Source organism: Aspergillus foveolatus, assembly GCF_047715535.1.
Source record: "Aspergillus foveolatus strain CBS 279.81 unplaced genomic scaffold BDW70scaffold_15, whole genome shotgun sequence".
In the NCBI taxonomy this organism is placed as follows: Eukaryota; Fungi; Ascomycota; class Eurotiomycetes; order Eurotiales; family Aspergillaceae; genus Aspergillus; species Aspergillus foveolatus.
This window is the reverse complement of record NW_027396079.1, coordinates 13,355-32,522: the sequence shown is the minus strand read 5'-3', so window position 1 is coordinate 32,522 and position 19,168 is coordinate 13,355. Positions and strand designations below refer to the sequence as shown.

Below are 19,168 nucleotides of genomic sequence, written 5' to 3'. Positions count from 1 at the left end.
CCATGGGCTTAGGCCAGACGACAAATTCAAAGCCATGCTGCATTTTCATGCTGAGCAGCCACTGCTGAAAACAATCAGCCCCACTGGCTGGAAAAAGTCCCAGAATCGTCGGTGTCCACGGAATCCTGAATGGGAATGACATCAGGCCACTATCTATTGTCATGGATAGTTGTCTACATGGAACTTGTCGCGCTTTGAATGCGACTCTGGCATCAAGTGTTGATAAGCCTACAAGGGGACTACTGCGAGGAAGCCCCACGCAGCACGGCGACAGCAACTCACGTTGGCTCACCTTCCTCTGGCCATCAATTTGTCTGTTTGAGAGCGCCCGATACAATCAGCCCTAAACGGCAAACCTCGCTGAACGAATTATGGTCCGGAGTCTCGAGTTGAGTGAAATACTCCCCGAACGCCTCCTTGACCACCGATTAAGGATCATAAATCGGGCCGCTTTCCGACTATTTTAGCCTTCGATTCCTGATGCTCAGTCCTTCCCTCACGTTTTCATCGAACCTTGGCTGGATTAGGATCGGAGCTCGGGACTTATTGAATGGGTACTCTTGAATAGGGGTGTTCCTAGTTCTTGAGCGATGGGAATGGACAGGTCTGTGGGGGTATCTCCTCTTCCAAAGCTCGACCTATCCAATACCAACGCTCTGATTAAATAGAAGTCTGTGTCAGATTCGGAGCGAGGAGCGCGTGCGGTCATGCCACCCAACACCAAGACTCGGTTGATAATCGATTTCAGTTCGATTCGACCCTGTGCACTGGAGTCGTTCATTGCGGGAAGCAGGAAAGAGCGCCGCGCCCGCGCGATTCTGTCCACTATCGTCTCTGGGCAATCTGCAAAGGGAGAATCGTCAGTGAGATGGACGAACGGGATGCCACGTTTTTCACCGTATGATTCCCGAAGAGGGCCGATATCCCGGAGCACGACAAGAGGATCGAGGATAAACAAAGGCAATTTATAGCCAGGGGTTTGAATAGATTAACTTGTCGGCTCAGAGCGATTCATTGAGTCAAAGATAATAAATCTTAATTAATTCTGATTAGCCTCGGGTCCAGCTAATTGCTGTTCCTTCAGGACGGGGGTTTCGAAACGAGCTGGGACCTGACGGACCTGGAAGGCTAAGACCTGAAACAGCCTGGCACTCCTTCGGAGGCGTTCGAACCTGAGGGCCTGCTCGTCTTTGTCTTTGCCAGAATTCCATTGGCAAATAGGAAGCTCGGCACACACAAAACCCGTATTTTAGCGTGAGCTGACAGCTGAATATGATGGCGACTGGATCGTGGACGAGTGGGATACGGAAGATTCATGCGATTTCAGCCACAAGCAGGGATAGGCACCAGTACCACAAGGTCACACCACTAAGTGGGATTGAGGAGAAAAGCTATCCAATCAATATTAGCTTAACTATCTTTGTGGAATTATGCTGGAAAGGACTTTTTTCACACCGCACCAGTGCCTGGTCAGCGAATATCCCCGGCGTTGGGATTTCGAGACCCTGAATGTCTGCACAGACATGGCCGCCTGGCAGTTAGGAACCTAATACTCTGGGTCGAATGATCTGAGTTCCGCATGAGCTGTCATCCGATCTTGAGATCCTATCGGGAGAGCTCCTGTTGATTGGCGTTGGACCGGCGTGAAGATGAAACAGTTCGAGCAGTCGGCGGGTGTTGTGGCCAGTCCAGCCTTGGCCCTCGGCGCCTAGTTGCAGTCGCTCCACCACCGTCAGTCTCAGTCGGTCTCAGTCCTGTATATCCTCACTGGATCTCCTCCAGTCCTCCACCTTGGTCTCCTTTCTTCTCAAACATTCCGCTCTTTCTTTCATTGCTCAGCCTTATTCATTTGCTCGGCTGGTCCTGCTTCATTCATTATCTATTGTCTAGATTTCCAGAAACACAATCGCTGCATTGTCTGCTTCATCCTTCTTTCACTCGCCTGCAACGCTGGCGTCCTTTTGCTCAGTTGTAAAATAACTGCCAATCTCTACCAGACAAGGTATGCCAATTTACTTGTCGATCTCTATTGTTTTACGGTACCCCTTTTTGCATTGTGTTTGATCTGGCGATCTCTGATGTTTGTGCAGATCATCTACCTACATCGCAATAACATTAACACTACCCTTTACTGCGGCCAAGACAGCTTCCATTCCAACTCCACAATTTTGTCTTTGACCGAAGTTCTTCGTCTTTCTTGGTTCCTTACCAGATTCCCGGGGCTCCGGCGTCTAAGGGTAACAGCTTGACAGCATTCCTCCCGTTCCCCCCTGCCACCAGGAACCTGCGTCATACCAACCGACGCTCTGACTTAACTGGCGGGGACTGACTATCGTTCACTGTCCTTTTCAACGATCTGTATGCGTCGATAGACTTGACGTCTGTCGCTTAGATATTTTGCGTTTGATTCCAATGGAACACCTCCCGGGACATCTCGTCCCCAGGGGTAATTACAGCACAAACGAGACCTATGTCTACGCGTACTCACGGGGTCTAAACGGAGTCAATGTCCCTCGAGATGTTCTATTCACGCGAATCATTCTTGTTTCCGTCATCGGCGTCGCATTTATCCTTTTCTGCGGCCGGATCGCACAGCTCAGCCACGCCTACCTCCGCCATATATCCTCCCTGACAGCCAGCAGGCGAGAGCAAACATTCTGGAGCGTCGAAGACTCACAGCTATGGGCAAACATCAAGAAGCACGTGCTTTATGCTCCAATTGGCAGGAAAAGACATAACCGCGAGATTCAGCTCTCCTCTGCTATTAACGTGGGCACCCTTCCGTCTAGATTCCAGACGATCCTGATTGTGCTGTACGTCGCGAGCCAAGTTGCTTACTGCGCTCTGCTGGACTACGATGAGAACGTCAAGGCCGCCCTTGTGGCAGAGCTCCGAGGTCGATCGGGAACGCTGGCCGTTCTCAACATGGTACCTTTGTTCATCCTTGCTGGTCGCAACAACCCGTTGATTCCCCTGCTGCGCATCAGCTTCGACACCTACAACCTCCTGCACCGCTGGCTAGGCCGTATCGTCGTCATCGAGAGCATAGTACATACCGTCGCCTGGGCCGTCAACGCCGTGGACGAGACCGACGTCTCCGACATGCTAGACCGTCTCTGCAACACACCTTTCTTCGCCTGGGGCCTGGTAGGAACAGTCGCCATGACCTTTCTCCTCCTGCACTCACCCTCGCCAATCAGACATGCCTTCTATGAGACATTCCTTCACCTCCACCAGCTTGCAGCCTTGCTCGCCTTCCTCGGCGTCTACTTCCACATTGACCTCGACAATCTTCCTCAAATGCCCTGGATCACCGCTATCGGCATCTTCTGGCTCCTCGACCGCACAGCCCGCCTCTTCCGCCTCATCTATCTCAATTACTCTCTCAAACGCGGTTCAACCTCCCTGGTCGTCCAAGCCCTCCCAGGCGAAGCCTGCAAGGTCACCTTCCACCTCCCCAAACGCGTCCACGTTCCAGCGGGTTCCCACGTCTATGCCTACATCCCCGGCGTCTCCCTCTGGATGTCGCACCCATTCTCCGTCGCCTGGGTTGACCCCAGCTCCTGCGTCACAAACCAGGGCTATATCGACAACGACAGACCACCGAAATACAGCCCTGATCTCGAAAAGCAACTGCCTACCCCACCATCAACCCACTACAACGACCTCCCAGCCAACAACAGAAATCAACTAACCTCCGTCTCTCTCATCGTCGCCGCCCGCAAGGGCATGACCCGCAAGCTTTACAACAAAGCCCTCTCCTCTCCGAACTCCACGTATTTAACAACTGGCTTCATTGAGGGCCCCTACGCCTCCCATCCCTCCGACCCCGCAACATATGGCACAGCAGTCCTCTTTTCCGCCGGCGCTGGGATAACGCACCACATGCTCACCGTGCGCGATCTTCTCATTCGCGCCTCACAAGGCCGCGTCCCCACGCAGAAAATCTACCTCATCTGGTCTGTCCGCAGCACAGAGCACCTGTCCTGGGTGCGGGAGTGGATGGACAGCATCTTGCGCCTGCCCGGGCGCCGCGAGATTCTGACGATCCAGCTCTTTGTATCGAAGCCGAAGTCAAAGCGAGAGATTGTGAGTCCCAGTGCCACGGTGCAGATGTTCCCCGGACGGTGTAGACCGGATGTTGTTTTGGATGAGGTGATTCCGAACCGAGTGGGCGCGACGCTTGTGTCTGTTTGTGGGCCGGGCGCGTTTGCAGATGAGGTTAGGGATGCGGCGAGGAGGCGAATTGGGAGGGGCGCTGTGGTCGACTTTGTGGAGGAGGCTTTTACTTGGTAATCTTATTCTATTATTCGTGGTATGTTAATGCATTTGTTGGATTGAAGTGAGGGCGGAGGGGCGAGCCCTGTCTGTCCTGGTCTGTCTGTTTCTGTTCTCTCATCATCTCTTTTTAAATCTTCAATTTCTATTCTATGTATCTATATGCGACCGTAAGACAACGTTTCCTCGCCTCCTCCTGATTTTGGGCTTTCTAAAAAGCGTACAGCTACATGCATGCAGCCGGAGCTGTACCTGTATATATTTTTTCATAAGTCAAGAAAAGTTAAGATGCTCCAAAACCAAGACAAATTCTATTTTTTAGGATTTTGGAATCATCATCTGATACCTTCCTAAATAACATTATCATCACTTTTCATGTACAATTTCTTGAAGCAAATTTCCCATCGCCGTCTATGCACCCCACGCAAGCCTGCGGAACAACCCCCACCACATCAACGCTAACACACATCCCGGGTATTCAACATGCAAGAAAGAAAAGAAAAGAAAAAAGGACGATATTCGTACCCATAGTTTAGGGGGACTCGCTTTCAATAAGAACCTTAACAACTGGCCTGCCTCCCTCATCAACCCCCTTCCCAGCAATGTCAAACGCTCTAATCCCATCCTGCAACCTAAGCCGATGCGTCACAACAGACTTTTCAACAACATCCATCTTCCCACTCGCCATCAACTCAATCGCGGCCGGATACGCATGCCCATCGTACCGGAACACTCCAATGATATCGACCTCACGTAATGCCGCTGCGCCAACCGGCAATGTCTGCACGGGGTTCCCCATGCCAATCTGTACGAGGACGGAACCCGGCGAGGCGGCGTAGATCCCGGCCTGCACGCAAGCGGGCACACCCGTGCAGTCATAAATGCGAGTGAAGCCCAGACCGGAGGGGTCAAGAGATGAAATGGCGGATTTGAGTGAAGAGGCCGTGGCTTGCGCGTTTGATAGAGCGAAGGCGGTTTGTTCGACGTGCGGGGCGTCGCGCGGGGGAGGCGGGGTTGAGGGCTTGGGAATTTGGAAGGTGGAAAGGTTGGGGAGAGACATGGTGGATGCGATTTTCAAGCGCGAGTCGTCGATGTCTGCTATGACGATGTGCGCAAATGCCTCTTGGGCTGCGAGGGCTCCGGCGAGGAGCAGACCGATTGCGCCTGCACCGAAGATGAGGGCTGTGCTTTTGTAGTTTGGTTGGAGGGAGGATTGAGCAGGTGGGTTTGAGCGGCGGATAGCATGTAGACAGACGGCCAACGGCTCCACGAGCGCACCGCCAGCGTACGAAACAGTGTCAGGAAGCTTATGGCACATGTTTTCAGGGTGGGTGGTGAGTTGCATGAGCGTGCCGTCCAGATGGGGAAATATCTTCGCTGAGCTGCGGAACTTCATCTCTGGACAGAGGTTGTAGCGGCTTGGGCTCGACAGACAGAGGGCGCATTTGCGGCAGGGAAGACCGACTTCGAGGGCGACGCGATCGCCGACTCTCAGGTTGTGTACGTTGGGGCCGATGGCTGTGACGATGCCGGAAGATTCGTGGCCAAGACACATGGGCTCGCGGACAACGAAATCCCCATTGCGGCCGTGGTTGTAGTAGTGCAGGTCTGAGCCGCAGATGCCTGTTGAGCGAATGGCGATTTGAACTTCTCCATCACTGGGAGAGGAGACGGGTCTGGGTTCCTGATGAAAGTGTGAGTCCAGATCTGGGGCTTTTATAGAGTAGGCGGGGGAGGGGTACATACCAAGCGGAGGTCTTTGGCGCCGTGGAGGACGAGAGCTTGACAGGTGGCCATGATGAATGTCTTTTCTGAGATGAATTATAGTACTACACTGGTCTTTACAACAGATTTCTTGAAGATGTTGAGTATTTATTTGTTCATGGTGGCTGCCGGACATTTACCCGCAGCGTGGGGGTGGACAGCACCGGATTTCCTCCGCGTCGGGTATTGAAAGGTCAGGTCAATAGCCGACTCTCAAATGCAGGTCATACAATTGCTGGTGAAGGCCATGCATTGCCATCCATTAACGCAGACAGTAGCGAATCCTAGTAATAGGCCATATGAGGCCAATCAAATTAGACAGTAATGACTGGTGCGGTAAAGACGCCATCGCATGTGCCCCGAAGTCCGATTGTGTATACACTGTGTATGTCGATAGACCCCAACTCTAGCTCTAGTAAAAGAACCCCACGGACGCGGAGGAGCTCCTCGCCAGTCCATAACCGGCTCCCTCATATTAATCCATTAGATCTTCCTCCATCTCTTCTCAATCTTATTTCCTGCCCCCATTTTCTTTTGCTTTCTCTGCTCTCTCTGCGCGTCCTCGAAAGAATACATACCTACCTTGTGCTTCTACCCCGCTGACATCATGCCTTCCGCTCTGCTCATCGGCGACATCACCCACGCCAGGAAAGAATGGGAGGATCTCTCGTCCATTCTGACTCTGAAGGTAAGCGATCAAGCCATTCGTATATTCAGCGCAGTGTCTTATACGGGTTGCAATACAGGAATTCCCCTCAGGAAGTAGAGAAGACTTCATCCGCAATCTTAAGGATGGAAAGTACGATGACCTGGTCGCCATCTACCGATCCAATGCTTCTACAAAGGTATTCCAGTTCCAGTGGTCGGTGGAATGGAGGGCGCTGACAGGCTGTAGTTCACTGGCCCGTTCGACGCAGAATTGATTTCCCTTCTGCCCAAGTCGCTGAAATATATCTGCCACAACGGAGCTGGCTACGACAATATCGACATTCCTGCTTGCTCAGATAAGGGTGCGTCAAGACGCTACACACAACGGATTTAAAGCTAATGATCACAATAGGTATCTCCGTCTCTAGCACGCCGGTTGCCGTGAACAATGCCACCGCAGACGTCGGCATCTTTCTTATGATCGGCGCCCTTAGACAGGCCTACGTGCCATTGACTGCGATACGCGAGGGTACGGCCATTCTCAAAAGCTAAGGGTTGTACTGGACTAACAAGACAGGCAAATGGCACGGACAAACCACGCTGGGCCACGATCCCAAGGGAAAGGTGCTTGGGATCCTCGGCATGGGAGGAATCGGTCGCGTATGTCCGCCGCACCCGGTAAGCCTATTTTCGCTAACATACGTTCTGTGTAGGAAATGGCCAACCGCGCGCGAGCCTTTGGGATGACAATTCAATACCACAATCGGTCACGCCTGAGCCCCGAGTTGGAGCAGGGTGCTAAATACGTCTCGTTTGACGATCTGCTGGCTACGTCTGACGTGCTGAGTCTGAACCTGGCTCTCAACGCGTCTACCCGTCATATCATTGGTGAAAAGGAGTTCCAGAAGATGAAGGACGGGGTCGTGATTGTTAACACCGCTCGCGGCGCGCTAATTGACGAGAAGGCGTTGGTTGCCGCGTTGGAGTCGAAGAAGGTAAGATCACTGTCCCTTTCTGATGGATGGCACTAAGTCAGTAGGTAATGTCCGCCGGCCTAGACGTGTACGAGAATGAGCCGATTGTAGAGCTCGGCCTGCTCAACAACCCCCGAGTGATGCTTCTGCCGCATATCGGTACAATGACCTATGAGACGCAGAAGGAGATGGAGATTCTGGTGTTGGATAACTTGCGGTCGGCGGTGGAAAAGGGAGAACTCATTACGCAAGTCCCAGAGCAGAAGAAATAAGATGAAAAGTTATACCATAGTAATAGACATAATTTGAGCTATTTTGTCAATTAAACATTCCTTCTTTTCAAGTAGAGTTGTAGCGAGCCGTGTCTGCGGGAAGGAATACTGCCGGCGGCGAACGGTGGGCGGTGACCAGAAAGAGCTAGTTAGGGCTCGCTTAGGGCACCCATGCCAAGAGCGAAAGCCGCACCACAACGAGCGACTCTCGCGATCTCCAAAGTTTGACGGCCGACGACGCAAACGACAATCTTCTCTCCCGACATCGAGGACCACCCCGGCAACCACATCAAAATGGTGAGTTACTATCGATTATTGGGCTCAGAATTGCGGGAGGATCATGTTCGTCGAAGCACGCTCGTCGAAAGGGAATAAATGGAAAGGAATCGCTGCAAAATGGCAATCCGACGCCTTGCTGTCTATATCCCGAAATTTCCAACTGCCACCGTTACCTACACCGCGACTCGTGCTGCGTTCATGAATTGTGCTTGGAATCAAGAAAATCGGTTGGACTGGAATGCTGATGGGTTTTTATCAATCAGGTCCGTTACGCTGCTCAGGATATTCCGGCCGCTAAGAGCGCCCGCGCTCGGGGCTCTTACCTGCGTGTCAGCTTCAAGAACACCCGCGAGACCGCCCAGGCCATCAACGGCATGAAGCTGCAGCGTGCCCTTGCCTTCCTTGAGAACGTTAAGACCAAGACCGAGGTCGTTCCTTTCCGGCGATTCGCCAGCTCCACTGGCCGCTGCGCTCAGGGTGAGTGCATTCCCACGATATTCGATACGATTGTTACTCCAGAAAGAGGCGGATATTTGATCAAGGGCAGAGAATTCATCGCATGGTGATTCATGGCAGATGTGGAGGACATCGGGATCGGATAATGGCGTTTGGCTAGGAATAATGCTGACTGTATTCCAGCTAAGCAGTGGGGTGTTGCCCGTGCCCGCTGGCCCGTTAAGTCCGCCGAGTTCCTCCTCGACCTTCTGAAGAACGCCGAGGCCAACGCCGACACCAAGGGCCTCGACACCGGCAACCTCGTTGTCAAGCACATCCAGGTCAACCAGGCTCCCAAGGGCCGCAGACGTACCTACCGTGCTCACGGTCGTGTATGTTCCAAATCGCTACTTGTTCCCGCTTGTCAATAAGACTAACAAATCTAGATCAACCCTTACATGACCAACCCCTGTCACATCGAGCTCATCCTGACCGAGGGTGAGGAGGAGGTCAAGAAGGCTACTGTCGTCGAGCGCACCCGCCTTAGCTCCCGGCAGCGTGGTGCTCAGATCCGCAAGGCCCTCACCTCGGCGTAAGCGGACTGGGTGTCGGGGAGGAGTGAATGAAGTGGTCAGAATTTGAATGGGATAGCCGGAGTTTTTCTGTTGTACGGAACAAATACCTGGTCACGAAGAAAATACAAAAGATTCTTCAAAAGCATAATCCCCTGAAAAGCTCTTCGATTATGGGCTGAGCGACGGAATTCAGTCTATTTTGCACGCATGGCGGATCTGTATAACTCTTGATTTGGCACAATACAGCCACATTGATTTATCACTACATGATCCATGATTCTAGAGACAACTAATCAAGGTCAAGTATGCCACTCAAAAGAGGCTCCGTAAGCGACTTGCATAAAACAGAATACTCAGCATATCCACCGCTCCAGCTTTGCAGCCCGGGCTGAGGGTAGTATAACAGAAGCCAAGGGTGGCGGTGCTGCATTACGCATACTCCCTCACTTGAGCTTAAACTCAGGCGACGAATCGCCGGACAATTTCATCAGCAGCTGGCTAATTGAGTCACGGCATCCACGAGCAGGTGTGGTTTGCATACGTGTTTCAAGCCGCTGATTGCAACTCTGTGGCGGTGGTGGGGAAGTCGAGATCACCTTCCAAGCTCCATCTTCCCCAGGCATCACCATTAACCATTGCCGGTATTCCACTTGATTATCATCATGTCTGACTGGCTGTGACAAAGTTCTTTGCCCTTGCGTGTCGTCGCAAAGCACAAAGCACGAATGTGCCACTTGGACTTGTGACCAACTCGCTTGGGGCCGCCGCTTTCTTTCTGCCTGTGCAGGCGCTTAGTCTGGACTGGAACCTGGCTTGTGAGCCTAAACCACCCCAGATGCCTCCAGCATTTTAGCTGCTGCTGGTGGCTTCTTTTTTTTTTTCTTTCATTCCTTTCCTTTCTTTTACTCTGCTTTATTCCCATTAATCTATCCTCTTATCACATCATTCCTACTAGTCGCCGACATAATGAAACGTTTACTCAGCAACATCAACAAGCGACCGAGCACGAGTCAGTCAGTCCCTGTTCCACGACAAACCCCTTACTGACCGTCATTAGGTCGGCTGCGCGGCGGCACCGAATATCCGCAAGACTCCCCGGAAAGCGTCGTCCTAAGAGAAGTGGTTTGTGGGAACCGATAACCCAAATGCGGGGAAATGCTGATCGCGTTAGACTGCCTTTTGCGAAAAGGGTCAGGGTCCGAACCAGCCGGTACGTCAACGAAACCTTTCACTCACTGTACGGCAGCTAATAAATAGCAGCAAGGGGACGAGTTTGTCCATCTGCCCAGCATTGTCGAAAGTGCCGAGTCAAGCCCCAATGCCGCGCGTGAAGCCGCCCATCTTCTCCGGAAACTGCTTTCGTCGCCGAACTCGACCGCCGCCAATATCCAGTACAATGCGTTGATGCTGGTGCGCATTTTGATCGACAATCCGGGGCATACATTTAGTCGCAACTTGGACGCCAGGTTTGTCACGGCTATCAAGGATTTACTTCGTTCGGAGAAGGATGTAGGTGTACAGCAATTTCTCCGAGAAACGTTGGATGCCTTGGAATCTCAGCGAGGTTGGGATGAGGATCTCAAGCCGCTCGTGGAGATGTGGAAGAAAGAAAAGGCTAAAATGAGTAAAACGTACAATCCGAATGTGTGTATGGACCTTTCCGACACTGTGAGACAAACGCTGACCTGGTATAGAGTCGGTCGAACAGTTGGCGAGCGACCATGTCGCGTCAGAATTCGGATATTCACGTTCGCCCCGAACGTATCGATACCTTGCCGCCACCCGACGAGCTGGTTTCTCGTATATCTGAGGCAAAGACTACGGCGAAGCTCCTGATGCAGTTCGTGCAGTCGACCCCGCCGAGCGAGATGCTCACGAACGACCTTATTCAGGAATTCTCGGCTCGGTCTCGAAGAGCACAGCGCGCCATCTCGAACTATATCCATGCGACGAACCCCGCACCCGATGAGGACACCTTACTGACTCTGATTGAAACAAACGACGAACTGTCTGTGGCACTGTCCAAGCACCAGCGCGCCATGCTTCAAGCGCGAAAAGCCCTCGGTCAGCAAACCCCGCCCGCAGAGACAGCTACGGCCACAGAGTCGCCAGAACATAGCGATCAGTCAATTACAGGCGCGTCCGCATCGCGCCCAGTCCCTCCGCCTCCTGTGCCGCTACGGAATCAGAGTCCTCCGCTTGGTGAGCCGGTGTCGCCCATCTCTCCCGAAGCAACCGCCCACCGCAGCGCCACAACGAGGACCGAACAGTCTGACATCTCGGTGTTAAGCGGCACGGGGCCAACTGCTCGGTACGAGTACCGGTCGGAAGATTACCAGGTGCAGAACCCGTTTGCAGACAATTACAGTATTTCATCGACCGTCCCGACACACAACGATGACGAACGGGAAGCTGAGCGAGACCGATGGATTAGGACGCAGCAGCCGAGCCAGCAGCACCAGCATTATTAGCCGAGTATCCGCTTTTGATTACTATAGTATTCTTCTCTGGCATTGTTTTCCGCGTTTTTGTATTTATACCCTGTGATACCTCTTTGCGGAGTATGAATGAATTTCTTGGATACATTTCCTCTTTGCCACTCAAGCGCTTACTAGCTGGCCATACTGATCGAGACAGTTCTAAGCATCTATCTGATTCACATGGGTCAGTATTGACAGATTGGGCCAGTGGGCATGGGCAGTGGGAGTGGGCAGCCGAGGAGTAGTCGACATGGCGTTGAATGGCGCACACTTTGTGAAAGGCAGGCGGCAGGTTACCTGCCAATCCTATGAATTTATCACAAATTGATTCTGACTCGTCGCAGGTGAAATAGATGGCCGTTTATTATCGAGACGTGCCATGTAAATTGCCCGATATTGCCGAGGGCATGAAAATCGAACTCGGCCCGCTCAAGCTAATGAAGCTGAAACCCCGACGCGCCTAACCCGGGGCCAAACACCTCCAGCCCATGCCAGGCAGGCCAAGATCTAGATCCACATCCTGGATGGAGGCTAATTAAGATGAAACTATACCTCGCCTCGGTTCATCCCGACTCGGTTTCCCTGACTCCCTGGCTTCAACCGACTACTGAGAGTCGGCGACCGTGGGATCCTAAGTCTTGCCCAACCTGATGTCGTCCCTGTCGCACGATGACAACCCCTGAGCCTTATGTGGATCACATAACGGAAATTCCCTCCTGCGGTCTTAGCTGTGTTTCATGGCGTCTTGTCATGGAGCATGGAGCATGGACGCAGGGGTCGGCAGCCGTATATAGACGCAGCATTGTCTTCGTCAAGGCTCTTTTGCTTTTCTCTTCTTCACGCACGCAGGTTCCTTTCTTTTCCAACCATACATTCTCTTCATACAGGTCTGTGACCATCTCTCTCTCTTTTGCAAGCCCAAATCGGTATACTGGTCTATACCGTCCAATCACTCTCTACTACCAAGCTAGCCATCATCAAACCTTCAATCTTTGAAAGAATTGCACTCCCACTCCGCCAAAATGAAGCAAGCTACCACCGTTCTCGCCGCCGCCGGCCTCGTCTCCCTCGCCAATGCCCACGGCTACATCTCAAGCCCTCAGCCCCGTATGCCAGGCTCCGCTATGGCCGCCGCCTGCGGCCAGCAAGTCTACAACAACCAAGCTGCCGACCGTGCCGGCAACGTTCAGGGTGAACTGCAAGTTGCGGCCTCGCAATCCGACTATGACGCCGATGCGTGCCACATCTGGCTGTGCAAGGGCTACCAGTTCGACGACAACACGGACAACGTTCAGTCGTATACTGCCGGTGAGACTGTCGACTTCGTGATCGACATTGTCGCCCCCCACACTGGTGTCGCGAACGTCTCCGTTGTCGACACTGCCAGTAACTCCGTCATCGGATCCGCCCTGAAGAGCTGGGACGTCTACGCCTCCACCGAGACTGGCGTCACGGAGGACGAGACAAACTTCTCCATTACTATCCCTGATAACCTTGGCAGCCAGTGCTCTGAGGCCGGCGCCTGTGTCCTCCAGTGGTACTGGTATGCCGAGAGCATCGACCAGACCTACGAGTCGTGCGTTGATTTCACTGTTGGTGGAAGTGGTAGCGGCAGCGGCAGCAGCGGCTCTTCCTCGTCTTCTGCTGCAGCCCCCAGCTCCACCTCCTCCGCTGCTGCTTCTACCTCCACATCTACCACTGAGGCCACCACCGCCGCCCCCACCTCTACCACCACCACCGAGGCTAAGGTCCAGGTCCCTACGACCCTTAGCACCACTACCCGCCCCGCTGAGACCACCACTGCCACAGAGACTGCCACCGAGACTGCTACCTCGTCCGCCGCTACCGGTGTCCCCACTGACGGAACCACCAGCGAGCAACTGAACTGGGTCTCCAGCATCTTCAAGGCTCTCTACAACCGCGAGTAAATTGCTAGCATGACCTGACTGACTGATAACGTCCACAATCGTGTGGGGGTTGAGTTACATCTAGTCGTGCTGTAATTGCCAGGGTGTGTCTGTTTGTCTTTCTTTCGCCTGCGTGTCTGTCATGTATAAAATTACTATTATTTACTATACTGGCTAGCTAGACTAGAGAAGTGAGGTGGTTTCCTTAATATTCGCTCGCTGGCAGATTCCTCGTTTATCCGAATCAACCCCCGCATAGGCAGTCTAGCCTAGCTGTAATATATAATGATAGACCAGCCCAAGGAAAGAGGTGGTAAGAACGGCTCAGCGCCCATAGCAATAGATACCAATCGTGCTTTTTGGCGCTGCCTTTGAAACCTTGGGCACATCCAATGACACCGTTGCCCGCACACCCGTGGGCGGCTGATCTATATCAGTTTCAAAACAATGGCTTGTTATTCCTAATGATGGGTATCACTGGGCGTTGATTAATTGTTTCTGGATATTGTCTTTGATCGAATAGGCCATAAAGATTCTGCACAATAAATGGCTAGCGAACAAGTCCACAATATGGCCTTTATCTGAAGCAATCTCAAGAGCATTCTTCCACCACAGTTTTTGTCGTTCACGTAAGTCTTCAAGTCTAGCAGCAGTCCACAATATTCCTGAGGCCGTATAATGCTGTCGTATTCATAGCTGTACGGTCGTATTATGCTCAAAGTATGCATTCGGGCTGGCGCCTCTGCCTAGCAGGGTCTCAAGAGGTAGTCGATATCGAGCAGGCTAGGTTCCATGCCGTAAACGATGATTAAATCTTGATGACGAGAATTTCAGAAGACATCCAGCTAGGAATTCACTTGATGTGCCCTGTAACAGAAGCCTAAATGGCCCTCCGGCAGCCGAGGGCGTCTGCGAAAGGCACCAAGGAGTGCAAGAGATCTACAATGTATCTACATGGGCATAAGACTCTTTTTCTTCGCAGTGGTATCGCAAAATTCATATTATTTGAACAGATTCAGTCGAACCGCAAATAGTTAAATATAATGGTATCAACAAAGTCCACCCTAGGCCTCGTCTATTTAGATAACGCAGACCACAGGACCGACTAACCTCCAACAAAATACATACCATACCCTAGATAGATAGAGACAGAGGCGAAAATGAAGTAAACAATCTATCCCGTTCCAAAACTTAAACGTAATTCATGCTCACGCCTGCGACGTCTGCTCAAACAACGCAATCGTTGAACAATACGTACTCTTGTTTCCCTCCTGCGGCACGAGACTCGAGCCATCGGAGTTGGTGATCATGTTTTCTGATGCAATCGTGCTGAGACCGAAGATATGCACGTCCGAGCAGTCTACCTGCACCATATTCTCCTGGCACGAGCCATCCAAGCACTCCTGGCCGTAATTCTCAAAGAAACTATACAATCCTGCACCGTAGACATACACGCTGGACGAGTTGGTCACGCGCAGACCCCAGGCTTTCCTGCATGCATCCGTCGTGCAGTAGGAGAAGTCTGGATCGTTCCAGGAATCCTGTGGCGTGAAGGGTACGAGCGCGTTGGGATTCGCCTGGTAGTATGGTGTTTCGGTCTGGATCAAGCCCATGAAGATGTTCTTCGCGTTAGAGACTTGGTAGTTGTACAGCTGGTTGTGTTCGGCGGCGGTGCCGTACATCCAGACGGGGCCTTGGGATTCAACAAGGATGCCACGGCCGTTGTAGATGTTGATCTGGTTGTGGTCATCCAGGTCGAGTTCGTGGTCGGCGGTCCAAGACCAAACGTTCTCGAGGTAAGCGGTTGACTTTTCCGTCAGGTGCAGGAGCATGAACGCGCCGATGCACTGTGTGTTCGGGGTAGTGGTAGAGTTGGGAGTCTTAGCGCAAGTGTCGGACTGCAGCTCTGTTCCTGCGGAGCCGCCGACGCGGAAGTGCACGTCCCACATGCCGACGGAACCAGGAGTTTCCTCGGCAACGTTCCATTCCATAAGGATCGCGCCGGGGGCGGGTCCCTTGGTCAGGATGGTGAGATCGGAGATTTCGACGGAGCCGGTTTCGCCGGGCTGACCAACTTGCAGGAGGGGGATGGGGTTCTGCTCGTCGGAGAACTTGTCGCCGTAGGCCATGAGGACAGGCCAGACCTCGCCGACGATCTTGATGTTGGAGGGAACCTTGACGGTGTCAGTGATGACGTAGGCGCCGTGGTCGAAGTAGACGACCTGGTCGGATGTCGCGCTGTCGAGGATATTTTGGATGGCAGCCGTGTCGTCCGTTGATCCGTCGCCCTTGGCGCCGTTGGCCTTAACGCTGATGAAAGAAGACGAGGCGTAGCTTTCGTAGAGGGGCTTCGAGCGCTCGAAAACCTTGCCGCTGCTGCTGGAGAGGAGGGATGCAGGCTTGGTGGCGGCGGGAAGAGCAGTCTGGACGCGGGTCTTGGTGACCGTGCGGGCGGAGCATTGGCTTGAGCCAGACCCAGAGCCAGAGCCGTGAATCGCGCCTGTAGACGTTGATGCTGAGGAGACAGTTCCAGAAGGAGCATCGGCAACAGACGAGGTGCCGATCTGAGCGGTGGTTTCAGAGCCTGAAGGGACCACTGCAACGGAGGTAGCGGTTTGACCAGTAGCTTCGGTTTCTGGGGCCTGCGCAACGGAGGTTTGGCCAGTAGCTTCGGTGCCTGGAGCTTGGGCAATAGATGTGGTTTCAGTCTGGCCCGTATTCTCAGATCCAACAGTAGAAGCGCCAGCCTCGGTAGCAGTCGATCCGCCAAGGCCAGGCAAGAGACTGTCAATGACTGGGATCGAGGGCAGAATGGTAGGCGAGAGCCCCTCAGTAGTCTCTGCAGCCTCTGTGCGCGATTCCGTGGCTGAACTCGGCAGTGGGAGGGTAGGAGTGGAGGTTCCACACTCGTAGACGGTCTCGATGATGGTAGAAATCACCACATCATCATCGGCTTCAGCCTCGGCCGTGGGGTGGACGGCGCGCTTGTTGACGGACGCGGGGCGGTAGATACCTCCTTGGACCCAGTTGTCTACAACAGAGCCTCCGGCAAGGATAGCGGTGCCGTCGACGCCAGCAACACCGGTGGTAGCGCCGCTGAAGTCGACGTTGTCCAGGACGAGCGTACCGGCGCCAACTGGAATGCTGTCGCTGCCCCAGGCAGTCACGACACCAGTGGGTGTGTTGACGAACTCGGTGTCGAGCAGCAGGACAGAACCAACGGTCTGGTTGGAAGGCGAGTTGGACATATTAAGACCGAGGTTGCAGTTGTTGAAGGTAACCGACTTGAAGGTCCAGGCCCAGTTCCAGTTCATATAAACACCAGTGTTGCAATCGTTGAAGGTCAGGTTGCGGCTGGTGAACTGCTGGTTACCGACGAACATGCCGTAGTTTCCACCATTGAAGGTCAGGTCCGTCATGAAACCGCCGGAGCCGTTGTCCATGAAGATACCTTGCTGCTTGTTCTCAGAGCCTCCGCCTTTGATCATTTCAAAGCGAATGTTCTGCAAGCTAGTGGCCTGGCCGACCTGCCAATGAATACCAGCTCCAGAGGATTGGGGCATGGCAGTCAGGTCGACGACGAAGTTGCGGATCGAACGGAAGAAGTTGTTCTGGTTAGTGTACCAGTTGGAACCGTCGTCGGTGTAAGGGTCTGCGTCGACGACGGCCATACCCGAGAAGTCGGCAGACGCTTTGAGAACGGGAAGGTTGTTGGCATCACCAATCATCTGGGTGTAGTAGTACTGGATGATAGGTTTGGAGACGAGGTATGTGCCGGCAGGGAAGTAAACCACGGCGGGCTTCGTGGTGGACGAATCGCAGCCCTGGCCGCAGCGGTTGCCGGAAGAGATGGCCTTATTGATGGCATCGGTATCGTCCGTTGTACCGTCACCTACTCTATTAGTCACTCAAGTCACCCATACAAACATACGAGCCTGGAAAGTCTTACCAACAGCACCGAAATCCTTCACGTTGCGGTGTACTTGGTAGTCGGCGTCGTCCCCAAATGGCACCGCCCCGCGGTTCTCTATAGTGCCCACCCAGTACTCCGACGATGACTGTCTCGCAACGATCTCGGTCTCACCAGAAGCAATAGGGCTCGCTCCAGCCCAGGTGGACCCGGCCAAGAGCAGGAGGATGTTGGTAAAACGCATGATTGCTAAGTATGGTTTGGAGCTGCGTCAAGATGGCGAGCTCTTCACTGACCAGCAGCGAGTGGATAATAATATGGATCGGTTGCTGTCAAATGACAGATGATATAAAAGGCAATGATGTGCAAAGGAAAGAAGAGGGCTCACAAGACACTGTCAGGAGCTTGAAGGTCCCCAGACTTTGTGTTGATACAGCCCAGCAAGCCTATAAGGACAGACAATGGCCGGAGACAATAAGCAGTGAACGACACGGGTTCAAATAATGAATGGATATATAACAAAAGAACGAATGCAGGATGAACCAAACAGAAGACGGGCCGGCGCTTGAAGAGAGAAAGAGAGAAAGAGAGAACAGAACTGGGAGATGGCCTGGCGAAGCGATTGTTCTTTAGGCCTGGCGATCCAGTTGTTGCTGTCCGCGATGTAACGGGAATACACGATCTACCGCCAATCAGGAGGGGTAGGCTCCAACAGTGTCCAATCAGAGTACGTAACGAGTGTAATCCCGTCAATGCTGAAACAGTCGATTCAGGGATGAAACGAGACGACCGAATCGTTCACGGGGTTGATTGGGGCCTGATGACCCTTCCTTGTTATTAAGCCGCTTAGAGAAACAGGCGTGTTCGAATGAGAGGGAGAGGACGGTAGTCTGAGAGAGCGACTAGAATCAGAATAAAAATATGCTGAAAGGAAAGACGGCCGGAACCTAGCGACTGGGTTGAATGCTATATACCACTTCCCGGCGAGGTGATCAGCATACCCTGCGTGACCGAGCAACGCCTTTTCGCTAGTTTTTTCTTGCTTTTCTTGTTTTCTTGCTTTGTCTAAAGAGTCCAAGAGCCGTGGTATGGGAGGCTAGGGGGGAGTCCGTCGACGTGCGGCTTAAGTACACATTCCTGTTTGCCTGGCAATTATCCTGTACCTCGTCAGGTATGCTGGCGTTACTCAAGAGATACACGGTCACTGGTGAAAGAAGCATGGGCCTTGAACTCGAGTCTCGAATCCTCGATTGCTTTGAAGATAATTATAGTTATTATTCCCCATAGCCAAGCTTTGTTACCCGCTTCAGTTCCGATCGAGCAGAGCCTGGCCAGGACGGAGCCTTTTCTTCCTTGAGCTATCATGAAACCACTAGGGCTCTTAGCCGGGGATAGAGCGCTAAAGATCGTCCAGTGGGAACTCAATTCACTGGCTGACTCCGCGAGGGACGGATTTGACTGCCAAACAGCGTAGTGCTCGAGCGAGTCGGATGGATACGTGGATTCGTAAAGGGGTATGTGACGCGTCGCTTGGATAGCTGTTTGTACGCAGAGTATGGGAGGCCATTTGACCCAAATTCATGCCGAGAACACAGCCAAGGCACAGTGCAAGTGCCACGGCTGCCATACTCAAGGGCAATCCGTCA

At 52.9% G+C, this 19,168-nt stretch overlaps 7 protein-coding genes across 7 annotated transcripts; 5 read left to right on the top strand and 2 right to left on the bottom strand.

Annotated features, from left to right (window-relative positions):
- The first annotated feature begins 1,733 nt into the window (after positions 1 to 1,733).
- Positions 1,734 to 4,588, top strand: BDW70DRAFT_24818 (ferric reductase family protein). The gene is made up of 2 exons (XM_073743592.1): positions 1,734 to 2,002; positions 2,253 to 4,588. Exon 2 carries the CDS (start codon positions 2,413 to 2,415, stop codon positions 4,294 to 4,296), a length of 1,884 nt encoding a protein of 627 aa, XP_073597366.1. The 5' UTR covers positions 1,734 to 2,002; positions 2,253 to 2,412; the 3' UTR covers positions 4,297 to 4,588.
- Positions 4,589 to 4,691: 103 nt separating this feature from the next.
- BDW70DRAFT_166736 (NAD(P)-dependent alcohol dehydrogenase) lies at positions 4,692 to 6,075 on the bottom strand (the record flags this gene model as incomplete). The annotated part of the gene is made up of 2 exons (XM_073742069.1): positions 4,692 to 5,962; positions 6,025 to 6,075. The coding sequence occupies 2 exons, from the start codon at positions 6,073 to 6,075 to the stop codon at positions 4,811 to 4,813; spliced, it is 1,203 nt and encodes a 400-aa protein (XP_073597365.1). The 3' UTR covers positions 4,692 to 4,810.
- Positions 6,076 to 6,649: 574 nt separating this feature from the next.
- BDW70DRAFT_149106 (D-mandelate dehydrogenase-like dehydrogenase) lies at positions 6,650 to 7,936 on the top strand (the record flags this gene model as incomplete). The annotated part of the gene is made up of 7 exons (XM_073738959.1): positions 6,650 to 6,730; positions 6,789 to 6,887; positions 6,938 to 7,052; positions 7,103 to 7,219; positions 7,268 to 7,350; positions 7,404 to 7,685; positions 7,730 to 7,936. The coding sequence occupies 7 exons, from the start codon at positions 6,650 to 6,652 to the stop codon at positions 7,934 to 7,936; spliced, it is 984 nt and encodes a 327-aa protein (XP_073597364.1).
- Positions 7,937 to 8,114: 178 nt separating this feature from the next.
- On the top strand, positions 8,115 to 9,534 carry rpl17 (60S ribosomal protein uL22). The gene is made up of 4 exons (XM_073736298.1): positions 8,115 to 8,233; positions 8,479 to 8,692; positions 8,855 to 9,042; positions 9,097 to 9,534. Exons 1-4 carry the CDS (start codon positions 8,231 to 8,233, stop codon positions 9,244 to 9,246), a joined length of 555 nt encoding a protein of 184 aa, XP_073597363.1. The 5' UTR covers positions 8,115 to 8,230; the 3' UTR covers positions 9,247 to 9,534.
- A 54-nt stretch (positions 9,535 to 9,588) lies between these two features.
- On the top strand, positions 9,589 to 11,932 carry BDW70DRAFT_133273 (uncharacterized protein). Its single transcript, XM_073736297.1, has 6 exons — positions 9,589 to 9,671; positions 9,767 to 10,234; positions 10,283 to 10,347; positions 10,397 to 10,435; positions 10,486 to 10,869; positions 10,920 to 11,932. The coding sequence occupies exons 2-6, from the start codon at positions 10,192 to 10,194 to the stop codon at positions 11,694 to 11,696; spliced, it is 1,308 nt and encodes a 435-aa protein (XP_073597362.1). The 5' UTR covers positions 9,589 to 9,671; positions 9,767 to 10,191; the 3' UTR covers positions 11,697 to 11,932.
- Positions 11,933 to 12,482: 550 nt separating this feature from the next.
- BDW70DRAFT_133271 (chitin binding domain-containing protein) lies at positions 12,483 to 13,882 on the top strand. The gene has a single exon (XM_073736296.1). It carries the CDS (start codon positions 12,728 to 12,730, stop codon positions 13,631 to 13,633), a length of 906 nt encoding a protein of 301 aa, XP_073597361.1. The 5' UTR covers positions 12,483 to 12,727; the 3' UTR covers positions 13,634 to 13,882.
- A 938-nt stretch (positions 13,883 to 14,820) lies between these two features.
- exgO (exo-beta-1,3-glucanase Exg0) lies at positions 14,821 to 17,766 on the bottom strand (the record flags this gene model as incomplete). Its single annotated transcript, XM_073738958.1, has 3 exons — positions 14,821 to 16,047; positions 16,591 to 17,504; positions 17,562 to 17,766. The coding sequence occupies 3 exons, from the start codon at positions 17,764 to 17,766 to the stop codon at positions 14,821 to 14,823; spliced, it is 2,346 nt and encodes a 781-aa protein (XP_073597360.1).
- Positions 17,767 to 19,168: the final 1,402 nt, after the last annotated feature.

Bases quoted from the DNA above. Each gene is read 5' to 3' on its own strand.
- BDW70DRAFT_24818 (XM_073743592.1), top strand. From the start codon at position 2,413: ATGGAACACCTCCCGGGACATCTCGTCCCCAGGGGTAATTACAGCACA.
- rpl17 (XM_073736298.1), top strand. The intron at 8,693-8,854 runs GTGAGTGCATTC...ACTGTATTCCAG, and splicing joins CACTGGCCGCTGCGCTCAGG to CTAAGCAGTGGGGTGTTGCC. The intron at 9,043-9,096 runs GTATGTTCCAAA...TAACAAATCTAG, and splicing joins CCTACCGTGCTCACGGTCGT to ATCAACCCTTACATGACCAA.
- BDW70DRAFT_133273 (XM_073736297.1), top strand. From the start codon at position 10,192: ATGAAACGTTTACTCAGCAACATCAACAAGCGACCGAGCACGA. The intron at 10,348-10,396 runs GTTTGTGGGAAC...TGATCGCGTTAG, and splicing joins GCGTCGTCCTAAGAGAAGTG to ACTGCCTTTTGCGAAAAGGG. The intron at 10,436-10,485 runs GTACGTCAACGA...AATAAATAGCAG, and splicing joins GTCAGGGTCCGAACCAGCCG to CAAGGGGACGAGTTTGTCCA.
- BDW70DRAFT_133271 (XM_073736296.1), top strand. From the start codon at position 12,728: ATGAAGCAAGCTACCACCGTTCTCGCCGCCGCCGGCCTCGTCTCCCTC.